The sequence below is a fragment of the Melanostigma gelatinosum genome (genome assembly GCF_949748355.1).
Source record: "Melanostigma gelatinosum genome assembly, chromosome: 3".
NCBI lineage: Eukaryota > Metazoa > Chordata > Actinopteri > Perciformes > Zoarcidae > Melanostigma > Melanostigma gelatinosum.
In genome coordinates this window covers 30,621,170-30,638,513 of record NC_136636.1, presented here as the reverse complement: position 1 = coordinate 30,638,513, position 17,344 = coordinate 30,621,170, and the positions used below count along the sequence as shown (strand labels likewise).

General features: G+C 43.6%; 2 protein-coding genes across 3 annotated transcripts in view; one reads left to right on the top strand and one right to left on the bottom strand.

The window, feature by feature from the left end:
* The window catches only part of apobec2a (apolipoprotein B mRNA editing enzyme, catalytic polypeptide-like 2a), an 81,203-nt gene extending 77,261 nt beyond the window's left edge, over window positions 1–3,942 (top strand). The window contains exon 4 of one of the 2 annotated variants that reach the window (XM_079297197.1): window positions 3,282–3,942. The gene's annotated coding sequence lies outside the window, so the exon portion shown is untranslated. Of the gene's footprint in view, window positions 1–3,278 lie in introns of both variants that reach the window. The other variant, XM_079297196.1, reaches the window with a different exon arrangement.
* Window positions 3,943–12,098: 8,156 nt separating this feature from the next.
* On the bottom strand, window positions 12,099–16,099 carry elf3 (E74-like factor 3 (ets domain transcription factor, epithelial-specific)). The gene is made up of 9 exons (XM_079297294.1): window positions 15,980–16,099; window positions 15,651–15,802; window positions 14,800–15,033; window positions 14,450–14,548; window positions 14,228–14,362; window positions 14,052–14,138; window positions 13,833–13,952; window positions 13,421–13,616; window positions 12,099–12,921 (listed from the first exon to the last, which is right to left on the bottom strand). The coding sequence occupies exons 2-9, from the start codon at window positions 15,793–15,795 to the stop codon at window positions 12,810–12,812; spliced, it is 1,128 nt and encodes a 375-aa protein (XP_079153420.1). The 5' UTR covers window positions 15,796–15,802; window positions 15,980–16,099; the 3' UTR covers window positions 12,099–12,809.
* Window positions 16,100–17,344: the final 1,245 nt, after the last annotated feature.

Sequence of the window (17,344 nt, the reverse complement as noted above, 5' to 3'; positions counted from 1 at the left end):
TATTGACGGGGCTCTGCAGTGTGTTAACCCGGTGAAAAGTATTACTTCATCAACACGGTGTGAATTGCAATTAAGGAAGGGTTATAAAAGTGAAACCAAATGGTTGTCAGAATGACAATGATTACTTATGCTCACCCTCCTGTCCACTCATATTTATCAACATGGTTTGTATGAAAATGTTATACTTGATAATACTTAATGCAAGATATGCATAATGAGTTAGGCCTACAAAGCTACTACTGTGCATATCATCAGGGCCCGAGCACCGACGGACTCAGAGCGAAGGACCTATTGTTCTTCTGTTTGTTTTATTCACTGAGCCAACATTGGGTTTCACGAGCACCGACGTTGTCGGAGTGAAATACCTATTGTTGATCTCATGTTTATTATTAGGGCCCGAGCATTTAGAATTTGATGATGTTTTTTGACCATTTTAAGGCGCCGTACTTTAAGAGATTTAACCCGATTGACTTCCAATCTGGTCAGAATGCTCTTGAGACGTTGGCAGTGAAAAGTTATCAAAAGTTAAAGCGCTATGTATCTGTGGCGTGTCAGCAAAACAACTCCAATCGCCATGAAACAGGAAGTTTATTGAGCACATTTTGCATTTTGTATGAATTTCTCATGTTGTTTTGCAATTTGCAGGTGCTGTACTTTAACGAACTCCTCCGAGGGAATTAATCAGATCAGCTTAGAATTTAGTCGGAACAATCTCAAGACCTTAGTGATTAAAAGTTACTAAAAGCTTGAGGTTTCATTGAACGACGTGTATGTGTTGTGGCAGCCATTTTACATGGTTCACCATCATCCATCAAGCTGTTGTAACTCGACTGTACTTTGTCAAAACTGTCCCAAACTTGACATGCTTGTTGACTGTCATGGCTTTAGGACTTCTGGATGCCAATATTAACTCATAGTCATAGCGCCACCTACTGATAAGCATGGACGTAAGCAGGATTCTATAATGACAGCGGCCCAAACACTGAACTTATTGAAAGGGTTTGTGGGCACACCATAAGAAAAAGACTTCTCTGATCTAAATATGTGCAAACTAAGATGCTTGGAGAGCACAAATTGGATAAACAAGGTTTCCAAATCCCGCTTGTTGTGGAGTTTTCATTAACAGTAACTTGAATTGTTTTAGTTTGTTTTGGAGCCAGGCCATAATGTAATTCATTAAACGTGAAGTTTGTTCAATGAAATCAAACTGCAGCCAACCTAATTGATATGATATATTATTCTACATTGAATCACCTTTTGGCTTGAACTTATTTCTTTACAAAAAGATGTTTTTTTTCCACGAACAGCTTTGAGTGACTCGGCAGTGATTGTCAGCGCTACCTGCACAAACAAACAGCCTGCATTTACTTTGACAGTCTGTTATGTTACACAGCGCGCTCACAAACATTCAGTTTTTTGTCGATTCTGCACAGTTTCCTTCAGCCAATCACATTGTTGCTGTCAAACTTTAAAAAGTGTTCTCTTCTCTGCTGCTGTCAGTTGTCATTTCAGCTCAAAGCAGATGCGATACCAAAACTGTCCTTATCCATTTAACATCTAGTTGTGGGTAACTAAGACAATGACAGATTCCGACTTCGATCCTTTTCAGGAAGAGGCAGGTCTCAACATCTATGTTTCGCCGGAACCGGCAAGAAGCCCTCGGCTCAGTTAGCAGAACGCGGTGGTTTTCCAGCACCAGGCTTTCCTCTTTCAGCTCTGCCAGCTATCAAGTCCAACAGTTCGACGCGATCAGTGACGAATCAGGCTCATTCCAAGCTCCGCAGGCGAAGAGGAAGTATGTCGCGTCCCGTACTCTTTCTCCACCAGTGTTGGGATCTGACCATGTGCCTCGCCATGTGCTTTGAAACAACGGGATCTGGGCCTGCCTATTCTGCAAGCAAGGAAGAGTCTGATTGCAGTTAGATAGCACCAACCCCCACCAGAAAGGATTTCACACTCAGCTGTGACCCAAACGCACCACTGCGATCTAATTGGACGAGGGCCACAGACACCCCAGGACCCCCGTGGCTCAGACCCTGTTGCCACAAAACAGCCTTGCTCCCCTAACTCTTTGCTTATTCCTCTGACCCCTGGTCAGACAAGGAAGCACGCAATGTTGCTGTCTTTAAAAGAAACTCCTAGGTTCCGAGGTAAGAGTCGCCGGATTTGTTTCTGTAGCTGAGAGAGAAATCTTCCGTACTCCACCGCGGCGGGGAGGATCTGAATCTGTTTTTGGAGGACCTTTTTGTTTTGTTTGCTTTCCCTCTTCTTTTACGAACCCACACACACATATAGCTTTAAGCTAATGGAGCTACGTGGTGCGCTAACGGCTTCTGACACGTGTAGATAACGAGATCTCTAACGCGCCATCTTGTGGTCTCACGAGAGACGCCGCCACGTTTTAGATTGAGCTGTTCTCTCGCCCCTCCCCCCTACACACACGCTGCATGCACACACACGCACACACTGCATGCACACACACACACACACACACACTGCATGCACACACACACACACACACACACTGCATGCACACACACACACACGCACACACTGCATGCACACACACACTGCATGCACACACACACACACACTGCATGCACACACACACCACACACACACACTGCATGCACACACACACCACACACACACACACACACACACTGCATACACACACACACACACCACACACACACACTGCATGCACACACCACACACACACACACACACTGCATGCACACACACACTGCATGCACACGCACACACACACACACACTGCATGCACACACACACACACTGCATGCACACACATGCACACACACACACACACACAGTCTCCCTCTTACCACAGTCTGTTCGCGTTCTAGATGATTCGAGATTGCGTGCTCGTGAATGTAAAGTTGTTGTTAGTTTAGATGTTAGTTGACTCGATCATTAATATTGGAACGTAATAAACTGTTATATTGTAAAGAGCAGCTGTCTGTGATTACTTTGTGCGTGTGTATTGTGATAATAACTTATATGTGGTCTGTGCTCAAACTTAACCCTTCACTGTCACCCTGAATGTGTAATAGTACTCAGACTACTGACAGTATGAGTGAACACTAATTATGAGACTGAGTTTATCGTTTGGTTATTGGTCCCTGTTCGCAGGGTGGTGCCCCGTGATCATTAATGATCGTTAATAATCTTACTGACATTAATAATTCTATTGATGTCAAGAATGTAGTTTTTATATATGCTGATAACTCAAACACGCTCCTTTACATTCCCAACAGCAGCAACCCTCTAATGCAGACAGCGCCGTCATCTCCACCCTTCTGCTCTATTGTTACCATCGGCGCCACCAGGACTCCCGTGCGGGACCAGCGTCATGCTGAATCACCTCCACATGACACTTCAGGCTTGAACTGAAACGTTGTTTCCGCTCCTCGGCATTCCCCGACAGATGAGGAAACCATGGATCCGACACGTCTGCAGTTCCGTAGCATCCCGTAGCATCCCGTCATTCAGTCAGTATGAAAGCGTCCTTTCCAGTCGTAAAACTGGATCGCATCCACGAGATTACAAATCAGAATGCACAGAAATAAACAAAGCAGCAGTTAAACTTAGTTTATCCTTGACGTAGTGATGACGTAGTGATGACGTAGCGGTGAGGCAGCGGTGAGGCAGCGGTGAGGCGCTTGATGCGGGTATCGTCGTGATGCTCGCGATCAAATGACTATCACAAATAGTTGACTGATAGAACACTATTAACATGTTCGGGGATTATAGGAAATGAGCAATTTGTTGAAGACGCTTCAGAACAGCAGGGTTTTCATTTTCAGTAAAATGCTTGAAGGAGAATCTCTTTGTTTGTTTCTTACATGAATGAATGGCTGAGAGGTTTGTGTTTACGAGTACATTCTTTGCATCTTATAATAAACATTGACATGTTCTTGATCACTTTGTGTTTTGTCTATTTGCCTTTTCTGTTGAGAAGATAACAGACTTTTGTGTGTTTTGAGGCACTGACGGCCTTTCAATATCATTCATGGTTTGTAAGCAGATAGTCCTCACTTTAGATGAGGTCACACAAAATACTTTACTAACGAGTAGTAACTACCTGAATTAATCAAGAATTGCAGTATTAATACGTGTTTATAAAGCATATATTAACATAGTCCCTAACCATTATATATATAAATGCATAAATAATGTACATCTAAACAAGTTATTCATCTTTTACTAACACTTTATAAATTATCTTATTAATCATCTACAACTCCTTAATAATTGGTTTGTAATATATATAATACTTCATTTACTAATGAGGAATTAGGGGTGTAACGGTACGCGTATTCATATTGAACCGTTCGGTACGAGGCTCACGATTCGGTACGCATGACGAACTGAATACGTTTGAATAAAAAATATTTTTATTTTTATTTTTTAAACCTTTATTTAAGCAGGTAGTCCCATTGAGATTAAAAATCTCTTTTGCAAGATGTAAGTAACAATACTACATAACATGAAGGAGCAGTTTTTGTTTTTTATGCTTATGTATTGATAAGAAGACACCCCAGAAGATGAGTCACTCAGGTATAGTTCCATCATTGTTCAAAGTCAAAGAATAACTTTATGATGTTAGTTGTAATGAATAAATATATTTTAAAATCAAGTACATTTCTCTGGCATTTATAGTTTTCTACTGTACCGAAACGTACCGAACCGTGGCTCCACTGTATCATACTCAACCCAACCGTGGATTTTGTGAACCGTTACACCCCTATGAGGAATCTATCATTTATAAAGTATGAAAACACAATCATGAAACACATGATAGACAGTCTTATGAATCAAGAATAAAACATTTATAACTGTTATGAACTGCATACTAATGAGTGTTAATGTAGGAACAATGCTTTATAAATGATGAATTAAGTGCTTACTCATACTTAACTAATGCTTCATAGGGTTAGGGTGTATTATTATAAAGTGTTACCCATTCAACCTTCTCTTGTCTGCTTCTTTCTACTTCCTCACTTGTTCTTTACCTATTCCCTCTTTTCCAGAAAAACAACTCTGACACTAAACGTACAGTGTCATGTCTGACGCTAGAGGTCTCTCAAACAAAACACCAGCTTTGATGACATCATTGAACAGTGTTGGATCATGGTAGTTGTTTTCTTCCTTTTTCACAACCACCATTGCTGATGAGAATCTGACTTGACTGAGGTATGTCATGTTCACGGACAAGGTAACGTATTCATCAGTAATATTGCAGCACTGCTGAGTCAGACAGCCCTGCAGTGTCTTGCCTGAGCCCCATGTGACATCAGCCACGCTCTGCTGTTGGTTCGGCTCCAGGAGAGGGCTGCGTGTTTAATGTGAGCTGAAGCCAGTCTGAGCGTGACCTATGATCCCTGTTCGCTCATCAGAAACTCTTTTGAGCGACATGAGCTTCAAAGGCGGATTATCTGGTCTGGGACCATAAACGTTCATAATGATATTAGATAGGAAAACTTACTCTTGAGCTACAGCCCACACTATTAGGATGTGTGATGAGATGATACGAGGTCGGTAGCTGGTGGGATTGGATGTAGCCTGGGGAAGCTGTCAAAAGCTCCTTTACACTCATGTCTCCCCTGTTCAGTGATTGGTTCGGAGAGTCCTGGAATTTCCGTCAGGATGCAAGATATCCATTCCAGAAGATCAGTGTTTCAATAAAAATAGTGTTTGTAATGATACAATAACTCAGGGTAGTATCAGTAAGTTCATGTTTCCTGCCTATAGTCATGATATAATAGTGACAGTTCATTTAACAGTGGGATGGATACGAGTGGGGCACAGCATGTGTAGGAGGTTAGTTTAATAAGTAACTGTGGAAAAGGGCATAATGACTGTGTTTATCCAGTGACAATGCACTGAGTTCATAGCAGTAAACATCCACCCCCCCTCCCTCTCCTGTAATGTTTCTGGCACGGATCATCAAGTTTCCAGTAAGCTACGTGCTACACACACATTCTGGCCTGTGGCCAGATCGACCTGCCAAACAAGTCTGTTGACCTAGTGGGAGGAGAGCAGCGCTGCTTTCACCTTACCGATGACTGTGTGTGCGTGTATGGGTGTGTGTGTGTGTGTGTGTGTGTGTGCGTGTGTGTGTGCTTGTACATGCATGTGTACCTATTTGTTTTGTGAATGCCGTGTTTAGTTAATTGATAGATTAAACAATGGCAGTGAGTTATGATTAAATCAGGTCGAGTACATGAGTGGAAGATTACAGATGAGGTAGGTGAGATAGATGAGGTCGGTGAGATAGATGAGGTCGGTGAGATAGATGAGGTAGGTGAGATAGATGAGGTCGGTGAGATAGATGAGGTCGGTGAGATAGGTGAGGTAGGTGAGATAGATGAGGTAGGTGAGATAGATGAGGTCGGTGAGATAGATGAGGTCGGTGAGATAGATGAGGTAGGTGAGATAGATGAGGTCGGTGAGATAGATGAGGTCGGAGAGATAGGTGAGGTCGGAGAGATAGATGAGGTAGGTGAGATACATGAGGTCGGTGAGATAGGTGAGGTAGGTGAGATAGATGAGGTCGGTGAGATAGATGAGGTCGGAGAGATAGATGAGGTCGGAGAGATAGATGAGGTAGGTGAGATACATGAGGTCGGTGAGATAGGTGAGGTAGGTGAGATAGATGAGGTCGGTGAGATAGATGAGGTAGGTGAGATAGATGAGGTAGGTGAGATAGATGAGGTAGGTGAGATACATGAGGTCGGTGAGATAGGTGAGGTAGGTGAGATAGATGAGGTCGGTGAGATAGATGAGGTCGGAGAGATAGATGAGGTCGGTGAGATAGATGAGGTAGGTGAGGTCGGAGAGATAGATGAGGTCGGTGAGATAGATGAGGTAGGTGAGATAGATGAGGTCGGTGAGATAGATGAGGTAGGTGAGATAGATGAGGTAGGTGAGATAGATGAGGTCGGTGAGATAGATGAGGTAGGTGAGATTCATCAGGTCGGTGAGATTGATGAGGTCGGTGAGATAGATGAGGTAGGTGAGATTGATGAGGTCGGTGAGATAGATGAGGTAGGTGAGATTGATGAGGTCGGTGAGATTGATGAGGTAGGTGAGATAGATGAGGTCGGTGAGATAGGTGAGGTAGGTGAGGTAGGTGAGATTGATGAGGTCGGTGAGATAGATGAGGTAGGTGAGATAGATGAGGTCGTGAGATAGGTGAGGTAGGTGAGATAGATGAGGTAGGTGAGATAGATGAGGTCAGAGAGATAGATGAGGTCGTGAGATAGATGAGGTAGGTGAGATAGATGAGGTCGGAGAGATAGATGAGGTCGGTGAGATAGATGAGGTCGGTGAGATAGATGAGGTAGGTGAGATAGATGAGGTAGGTGAGATAGATGAGGTAGGTGAGATAGATGAGGTAGGTGAGTGGTCGCTGCTGGAGTTGTTGTCAGTTGTGTTAGAGACACGCCGTCGTGTAGAGGGCTTTAGTTTGAGGGAGTGAATCAGTTTCTTGGCTTGTTTCACTCTCGTAGGTCCATTGTTATGTGTTATTTCTGGTTTATGTAGTGTTCACACTGAGTTATTACAAACAAACAAAGAGGTGGAAACATGGATTACATGCACTGACAGCTATGCCACGCATGGATTGGACAGTTGTGTCTCAGCCTGCATCTTCTGACAGCAAGTCATGCAGAACTTTATTGAGCTTCTTTTTCTCATCATCTGCGGTGTCACACAGAGCAGACCGACTAACAGCCCTGTCATACTTAATAAGTTACAGTTCGAAACTGAATGAAAAATATGCATTTTATTGTAATAAGTTACTGTGTGGCTTTACTTTTCAGTTTTTTAAGCAGGAATTGCTAAAGTCCAGCATGACTGTGTTTGAACTCTTCACTGATGAAAGTTCATACTGACGAGGAGATGTCTCACCTTTGGTTATTATAGATTATCTTGCATAATGTTACTTAAAAGATGACATATCTATCTATATTGTGACATGGAAGCAGACTAAAATCCACTTTTCATGTGTACACAGTCTGGCTGTATAGTTCTGCAGTGACACAACTCGAAGTGAATGGGCAAACAACCCAAACAGGTCGGGTCGCGATGACTCCCTTGGAAATCTGGCAATAAATGCTCGATACTGGAGTGAAACATCGACTCAATTATGACGCCGTTCAGTTGTTTATGTTTTTCTCAGCACTGTCCTGCTCCACACCAACACATTTTATCTGTTTTTAAATGAGCAGTTCCGTTCACACAGCTGGAGCTCAAACACCTTGAAAAGCCACCAACAAACCAAGGGGGGTGATTACAGACACAGGTTATTGAGTTCCTTTTTGGAGTAAATTGTTTCACTTTTCAGAAGGACCTTTTTTATCACAATAAAGACTCAACTGTTCTCTGAGTTTACAGTGAAATAGTTTAGCAGTTTTAATGTTTTCCATCAAGCACTGTCGCTGCCAGGACCACATGCTGCCCTGGTCCACATGCTACACAGCGAGGATGAATATCTTGTTGTATGGAAATGCCAAGTGGTCTTGTACTTGTCTAGCTCTTATCCAGTCTTCAGTCAGAGCGCTTTAACACTTCTTTTAACATTCACCCATTCACATATTTAACATTCCCATTCACACACGTAGGCACGGCCTACGGGAGCAATGTGGGGTTACGGGTCTCTCCCAAGGACACATCGACATGGACTAGGGGGATCCAACCGCCCATCCTCGAACTGACACTCAGCCACAGTCGCCCCCAAACAAGGTTCAAAAGAAATGAGCATAGACTGGGTTGAATCGGAAGCAAGCTTCTTCTCCAAAAGCTGTATTATCCGCCATGGCACAGTCAACTTCAGCGATTTGTTTTGCTGCCCTCGCAGTCTCACATTTTCATTGGAGTACTTACTCCATTGCTGGCGTCCGGTTCACCAGTGATGGTTTGTGTAGCAATGTAGTGCAATGCTGAGTAAATGGTAATGGATGGTAAATGGATTTACATTCCCATTCACACACTGATGACAGGGACTACCATGCAAGGTGCCACTATTTCACTATCTGACATTCACACACTGTAGGCACAGCTTAAGGACACATCGACATGGACCAGCGGAGCCGGGGACCAAACGCCGATCTTCTGATTGAGGGACGACCCGCTCGCCCAGTGTAAGGACCCTGGAACTAGAAGGTGAGAAGGACCCTGGAACTAGAAGGTGAGAAGGACCCTGGAACTAGAAGGTGAGAAGGACCCTGGAACTAGAAGGCGAGAAGGACTCTGGAACAAGAAGGCGAGAAGGACCCTGGAACTAGAAGGCGAGAAGGACCCTGGAACTAGAAGGCGAGAAGGACCCTGGAACTAGAAGGTGAGAAGGACCCTGGAACTAGAAGGTGAGAAGGACCCTGGAACTAGAAGGCGAGAAGGACCCTGGAACTAGAAGGTGAGAAGGACCCTGGAACTAGAAGGTGAGAAGGACCCTGGAACTAGAAGGTGAGAAGGACTCTGGAACTAGAAGGCGAGAAGGACCCTGGAACTAGAAGGTTAGAAGGACCCTGGAACTAGAAGGTGAGAAGGACCCTGGAACTAGAAGGCGAGAAGGACCCTGGAACTAGAAGGTGAGAAGGACCCTGGAACTAGAAGGCGAGAAGGACCCTGGAACTAGAAGGTGAGAAGGACCCTGGAACTAGAAGGTGAGAAGGACTCTGGAACTAGAAGGTGAGAGTATGAGGTTAGGTTATCTTTATGACATTTTTATGACATTTTCCGGAGCCATAGAAATATAATCATTTTTACGTGTGCAAAAACATTCTTTTCACTTTTTGCTGCAAAACATGAAGATCACATTAGTTCCTGCATTGCTCCAAAACCATCAGATAGAAATGTGACAAGACAGAGTGGTGGCAGCCATTGGCACTAAAGGAAGTTCTTCTACAACAGACAAGCCATGAAGATGTTATCACACCCTGTCATCTGCAACAGGCCAAACCTGTTGTGCACCAAGCTGAAACCAGAACCCAGTCTGCCAGTGTGGGTTGGAAGAAGCAGACAGAGGTGAGTAAACCACACAAATCAGTTTTCCTGCTAAATGCTGGAAATCTAACACTGGTGGATTGATCATGTGTGTCTACATATTAAATAGCTGCCAAAGACCATTATTAGTTGTTTTGTCTCATAATGTAATTATACGCAGACAGTGCACCTGCACTATCTATCGACAAAGAATGTCTGCTTTTTCTCATGCTTGTTGACTTTCACACTAAAATGACACATGTTACATGGTTCATTTGAAAGCTTTATGCAAGTGTTGGATTGCATAACGCTGTCCAATTGTGCCAGTTAAAAGGTGCTATTGTGCAACACTGGCATGTTCTGAAACCATATCAGTAAACAGGTGTTACAGGTTTTTTTATGGCACCACATTGTTGAGTTTACGATATGGAAAGAATGAAGCCCTGTTTTCATGATGGTTACTGTTCCATGGCAGGGCTTTCTCTGTATTCTGTACCCCAGTGCATGCTATTATGATGGGCTCACACACACACACACACACACACACCATATATATATATATATATATATATATATATATATATATATATATATATATATATTATGCAGAATAATATTAGATCGGTTCAATACTAATGTGGCATCTTAATTCAACGACATGAATGACTCTGCACTCTAAACAGATGTGTGGTTCTTCTGTTGTATTTCGGACAGATTAGCTGCTTCAGGCTGCTTTGCTAACCCAAGTGGTTAATTTGATTTCAAACAGGACTGAGGGTGGCTGTGAGGTATATGAGTGCCGGTGGTTTAATCGTCTGCTCCTCCTGTCCATGTCAAAGAGTCTTCAGCACAATACACAGAGCTCCCAAATTACTCTTGCCAGATAGCTCTGCCTTCATCATTGTGAGTATGTTGACGATGGGCAGTATAATAAATATATTCATATATACATAATGCATCTTAAAATGAGGAGCCAAACACTAAGATACACTCACACAGTGCTTTTGTAAGCCCAGTATTTCCGTAAACAAGTTAATTTGCGAAGTTGATAAAACCAGATCTTGGTAAAATAGTTATAGAATAGTGGTTATAATTGGACAAGAACTGGGTACCATAGGACCATATCTTGATAGAATAAGATAGGATCTGGTTAGAATAGGACCAGAAGTGGGTATAAATGGACCAGATCTGGGTAGACTCCTACCAAATATGGGTGGAATAGGACCTGATCAGGGTGGAACAATGGGACAAGACCATCCATTCCATCCATCTTCCTCCTCTTATCCGGGGTCGGGTCGCGGTGGCAGCAGGCTGACCCAGACCTCCCTCTCACCGGCAACATGTTCCAGCTCATACTGGGGGATCCCGAGGCGTTCCCAGGCCAGCTGGGAGATGTAGTCCATCCAGCGTGTTCTGGGTCTTCCCCGGGGTCTCTCCCCAGTTGGACGTGCCTGGAAAACCTCCAGGGGGAGGCGTCCAGGAGGCATCCTGATTAGATGCGGAACCACCTCAGTTGACTCCTTTCGACGAAGGAGTAGCGGCTCGACTCCAAGCTCCCTCCTGATGACGGAGCTCCTGACCCTATCTCTAAGGCTGAGCCCTGCCACCCTACGGAGGAAGCTCATTCCGGCCGCTTGTAGCCGCGACCTCGTCCTTTCGGTCACGACCCAGAGTTGGTGACCACAGGTGAGGGTAGGAACGTAGACCGAGTGGTACATTGAGAGCTTTGCCTTCCGGCTCAGCTCCCGCTTCACCAAGACGGTCCGGTGCAGCGCCTGCTTTACTGCTGCAGCCGCAACGATCCGCCTGTCGACCTCCTGCTCCATCTTACCCTCACTCATGAACAAGACCCCGAGATACTACGTCGGTGCTCGGGCCCAAATAATAATAATAATACACATTAGAATAACAATAGGTCCTCCGCTTAGACTACGGCTGTGCTCGGGCCCTAATAACATACAAATAGATCAGAAAAACAGTATCAGGAACTGATTTTATGAAAGATTAATACAAAATTGTTTTACAGGAGATCATATAACATTTGCGATATAGTTACTCAGAAACTACTTTTTACTCTTTACATTGTGTGTACAAAATGTGAAACAAGTGAAACCAACATGCACCAGCATTAGTGCACATTGTTGCTGTATTAATGTGAAGTAGTATTCATTATTTAACTGTTGTTCTCTCTCTTTGGTTTTTGTCCACAACATAGAATTTACCAGAAGAATACTTTTACAGATGTCTCTACATTCAGCTCCACAACTGTTTTTAAGTTAACATAGAAAACTGATGGTGAAAGTTTCACCCTTTTAGAATAACAACAGCAATATATGAAAGTAAGAAAAAGACATTTCCAGCATGACAATACAGTCATTAACGGCCTTATACCCAAACAAATGATATAGTGACAGATTAGGATGAAGTCGTCCTGCATCACGAAAGAAACTCAAACACAAACACCAGAGTTAATTCTCTACAATCGTAAAAAGTTTGCTTTTTAGCCTCTATGTGCTTACAGACATTCACAAGCATCCAAAACGATGTCCATTTGAGTTACTGCACACATAGTTTCTGCGGTGACAAACAACAATACAACATTAATATTGGTTCATAAAACCTACTAGAGCCAAAAACACTGGCTTACATTTTCTGCAACACCTTCCTTCTAAGAGGAAGTTAGTGTCTTAAACATCATGGGAAGAAAGGTTTTTTCTCAGACAAGCCACACAAATGATTCTAGTTCCTTAACTACAGCTCTGATTGGCTTGTTGGGTTCCACCCATTCGGTGACGGATGCCTCACATGCCCATGCCAATCTCTTCAATCTTCCAGCCGCTGGAGTTCTTTCCAAATTTGTAAACGAGCCTACGGCCATCGACTCGCTCCAAGATCTCCCTCTTATAGTAATACCTGAGGGAGGAGGGGCTTCAGTTAGTGCAGGTTTAAGACTCAAAGTATGCCGTTCCCTTCATCACCTGATGAACTTCACTAATGCAAAGCACTCGTTAGTCAATTCAAATGTCAAAAGTGGTTCCTCGTCTCTTTCGCAATATTCTTCCATTAGTGGCCAGACCAGGATTAAAGGGTAAAGGTCAATCGACCAATCAAAGAAAGTATTACTGAGACTTCCATAATCTCTCCTGTGGCTTCGGAGGAGCTTTGTCAACTGAAGTTAAATACTTCAAAGTTAGAACAACAGCTTGTATTACAAACTATCACTTGAAATTCTGCCTAAGAAGATACAACTACACCGTCTTGGCTGGTTGTCTATGTTGAAACATCTTATGCAAACAGACAAAAACACATCTTGACACAATGCTAGACTCCTGAACTTCTGCAGATCCAATGAAAAGCTGATGAGGAGCTGGAATTTCTACATCAAACTCTTTGAGCTGCTCCATGAACTCACCTCATGGCACGGCTGAGTTTCTCGTACGTCATGCTGCTGTTCTTCTTCTTCTGGCCCCACATCTGAGCCACAGCCTCAGACTTGAGGAACTTAAAGACACCCTCACGATGGTCCTCCCACTTCATCAGGCCCTGGTTCCTCTCAGGGTGGATCAGAATGTCCCTTATGAATTCCCATAAGTGAGTTCCTCGGGGTGCTGCAGACAAACGGTGGCACACAATTAGCTAAATGTGTGTTTGTATGTGCATGGATCTATATGAATAAGCAGGCAAATCAAATAGATATGAATGTTGCCTGGTTATGATGCAAAGTAGAATCTGTCAACAGTTCAGCAGTGTTCATGCACAGAGGCCTTTTTGAACAGTGTTTTACATGATGCATGACATTACTGGTTCTCCGAACATGGCCTCACCGTGTTTCTTTTTCTTTTGATTGTCATAAATGCTGCTGCTGTGCTCTCTGCTGAGCTTGGGAGGTCGCCCACGTGGTCGCTTTAGTCGAGACTCTCCTTTTTCTGTTTTGATGTGTACCTCTGTCAAGACAACAGTTGATTGTAAGACATTTACTTAATCTCACTGACATGGCTGAGACTGTGGAGAGAACCTTACAAACAGCGATGCTTGCTACTCACTTGAGATAGGAGGGTAGCAGAACTCCGGGTCTGATTCGCCACTGCCAGACTCCAGTGAGTCAAAGCTTGAGGAGTCAAACGTCCCACCTGAGCCACCAACATGAGACATGTTTCAGATATACAGCATTCTTAAGAAACTGAAGAGTTGAGCAATATGATGAGAATGAAATACTGACTGTTGGAGGAGGAGCTGTACTCGCTGTCAGACAGGTACTCAGAGTCTCCCAGAGGCGTCTTGGGTTCCATGGCAAGACGAGTGAAGTTACAATCATCGCTGTACTCAAACTCTCTCTTGTTGACGGCTCCTTCTGCTGTTGGGAGCGAGTTGCAACATTAGCCCACACAATCCACACAACATTGATTTATGCTAATATGTAACATTACTACACAATATGTACCTTCGCCAAATTTAATGGTGCTGAGCAAAGGGAAGTTTAAGTTGTCCAGGAAGTTGTCCAGGAGCTGGCAGGTTTCACTCAGCTCTGGTCCTGACAGCTCTAACATGATGAGATGAAACATGATGGTGTTAGCTGGAACATAGAACAGCAACAGGAAATTCCAGCAAAGCACATGCATGGAACTCCATTGTTGTCTTTTGTCTGAACAGAGGCCAACCCTTGACTTACTCAAATCTTTGTATTGCAATTGCTGTCCAGCAGTCAAATAACAGAACCATATATATGCATACATGGTTCAATTTCAGCTCAGAAATTCTACAAATCATTCCCCATTACAGATGCAGTTTTACCAAATTTGGTCTTGTGCTCCTCCAGACTCTGGTGGAGGTGTAGGCCAAGCTGGGTGCCAAAGACCACGATGATTTCTTCCAGGTTCATTTGGCAGAGAGCAGGGCCATCCATGGCGCAGTAGGCCAAACTCAGGGTGCTTGCATCAAACTTGGTGCTCTCTACGTGGTCGCTGATCCACTCCAGAACGTTGTCTGCTGTCCAGCAGTAAGGGTTAATGTGCCTGTACCACTGACCTGCAAAGAGAGAGACATGAAACGCTTGATTGTAACTATGGGATGTGTGTGGATGGAATGATCTCTCTTTGCACTAGTTGCACTGACCATCATTGAGCATTTCTATCTATATATGGCAGTGAGACAATGAAGTTCAAAATGTTCACAATTGCTTGTTAAATGTCCTGCAGCATGTGTCCCCTGCTCAGCCAGCAGTGATGTGGACTGATACCAGTCTGCATCATCACCGGGTCTGGGTTTGTGTCTCTAAGGTCAGACAAACAAAGTCTTCACTGTTTCAACTGTGAGGTGGCAGCATTCTCCTGTTGGACGGTTATGCTGAGTTAAACATTGGCCTGGTCAATGATTGAGCCAACAGTGTCGAAATGAGGTCAAAGCAAAGTTCAGTGAGCGAAAAGTCCCACCGGCTGAAGTTTGAAAATAAAGGATCATGTTTACGTAGAGATTAGTCTTCAGTTGAAACTCAGACTGAAGGATAATGGCAAACAAAGGCTTCACAGCCAAGAAAGACACGACACAATTTCAAATCTTTGGTCTCGCACAGATCACACAATCGAATCTTACAGCCTTCTTACAAGACAGAAATGAGGTTCACAGACAGCTGGTGGCCCTCTTACCAGTGCTGTATGCTGAATTGCTGATCTGCAGGGTGTTGATGCTGGGTAGCACACTGGGCTGCTGCGGCCGGACGTCAGCGATACCAGTCTGATACATGGTACGGTTGGCATGAGTCAAGATGCTGCTGAGGCACGGTGATGACATGGAGACACTGAGAAACAGAGAAGTTAAGTTTACACGCCAAGATCAATTCAAAGAGAATGTAAATATCATCAACACATGTTTGTTGTCGTCTAGTTTTGTAACGATCAAATTCTGTAACGATCAAATTCTGTAACATTAGGACGACTGTATCATTTCCAATAAATAGTGAACTAATGTCTTTTACCTGATTCCAGCACGAGCCACAGTATGATGTAGAGGAACTTTGCTCTCAAGACAATCCGCAGTTCTTGTATTTTATAATTTCCACTGTTAAAGTATCAGTGCTCTCCTCTGCATGTTCTCTTTGTAACCTTTGTCTCTGAGGCTGAGATGCACCTGTTGCTGTATATACCACCTGTGTTGCTTTATACTCCTGTAGAGGGGGGGGGGGGGGGGGTGGACGCAGGTGAGTTCAGGGGAATTCCACCTGCAGCTAGCCACACCTCCAACCCTCCTCCTCCTCCCTGTTCCTGAGAACTTGATCAACAAAACAAACCTGCTCTGCTGTTCTCTCAAAGTTGTTTCTCTCTCTTTCTCATCATCAGTTGGGCTTATATGATATTAATAGACTGGGTTAGCTTTTATAGGATGCTTTTGCGTTATTACATAGGTTTGAAATGCGTTACGGGATTTTAAAAAACGAGTTTTAAAATGACTTGTGTGGAAGGTCACACCTTACATATTTATATACAGCACCTGCTCATCTTTAGCACTATGGAATGTTTATACACACTACATGCTCAGATGAACCATGAGGGGAGACTACACAGAAACACACAGGCACAGAACTCAGGGCCAAGGTGAAGAAGCGGAATGTTGACAATAATTGTGTCCTTACAGTGAGATCAGCATACACCCTTCAGAAGGGCTGGTCAGGTATCATGTTGCACAGAGAGCGCGTCAGCTGTCTGTACTGGCTCACTACTGGTCCCTAGTGGCTCGTGATCAGCTAACACCCCTACCACACCTTCTACTGCTACATAATAAACAATGTTCTGATAGAATATGGGTCAAATCAATCAGCTGCTACACTTCCTGACCAAACGTATGTGGACAATCGAATATTACAGCCACTTCATCTCTGAGATGGCCACAGGGTTTTGAATCTGGCTGCAGGGATTTGCTTCCATTAAGCCACCAAAGCACAAATCCAACAATGAGGTGATGTTGGCTGATCTGGTCCGACTACTCCAGTTAATCCAAAGGTGTTGGAATGGGGTTGAGGTCAGGGCTCTCAGATCTTCCTTACAGCGATTGCTTTTACTTGGCTTTTCAACCATTGTAGCATGTTTGAGCCCATAACTACATCACAATTACACAGATGAGACACAGTGCAGTAATAAATACACGATAACATTTTCGCTTAATTTTCTACTTCTTTGGCAATTGTTGGTTTCAGTTTGTGTTAATACAAAAATCCACTTGCAGTATATTGAAAAAATGAATAGTTACTCAGTGTTATTTTAGTGTCAACAACAGTAATTGTTGCGTGATTTAAGTACTGATTTTGATTATTCGTTGATGGTGGATTCAAATTCTGAGACTTGAT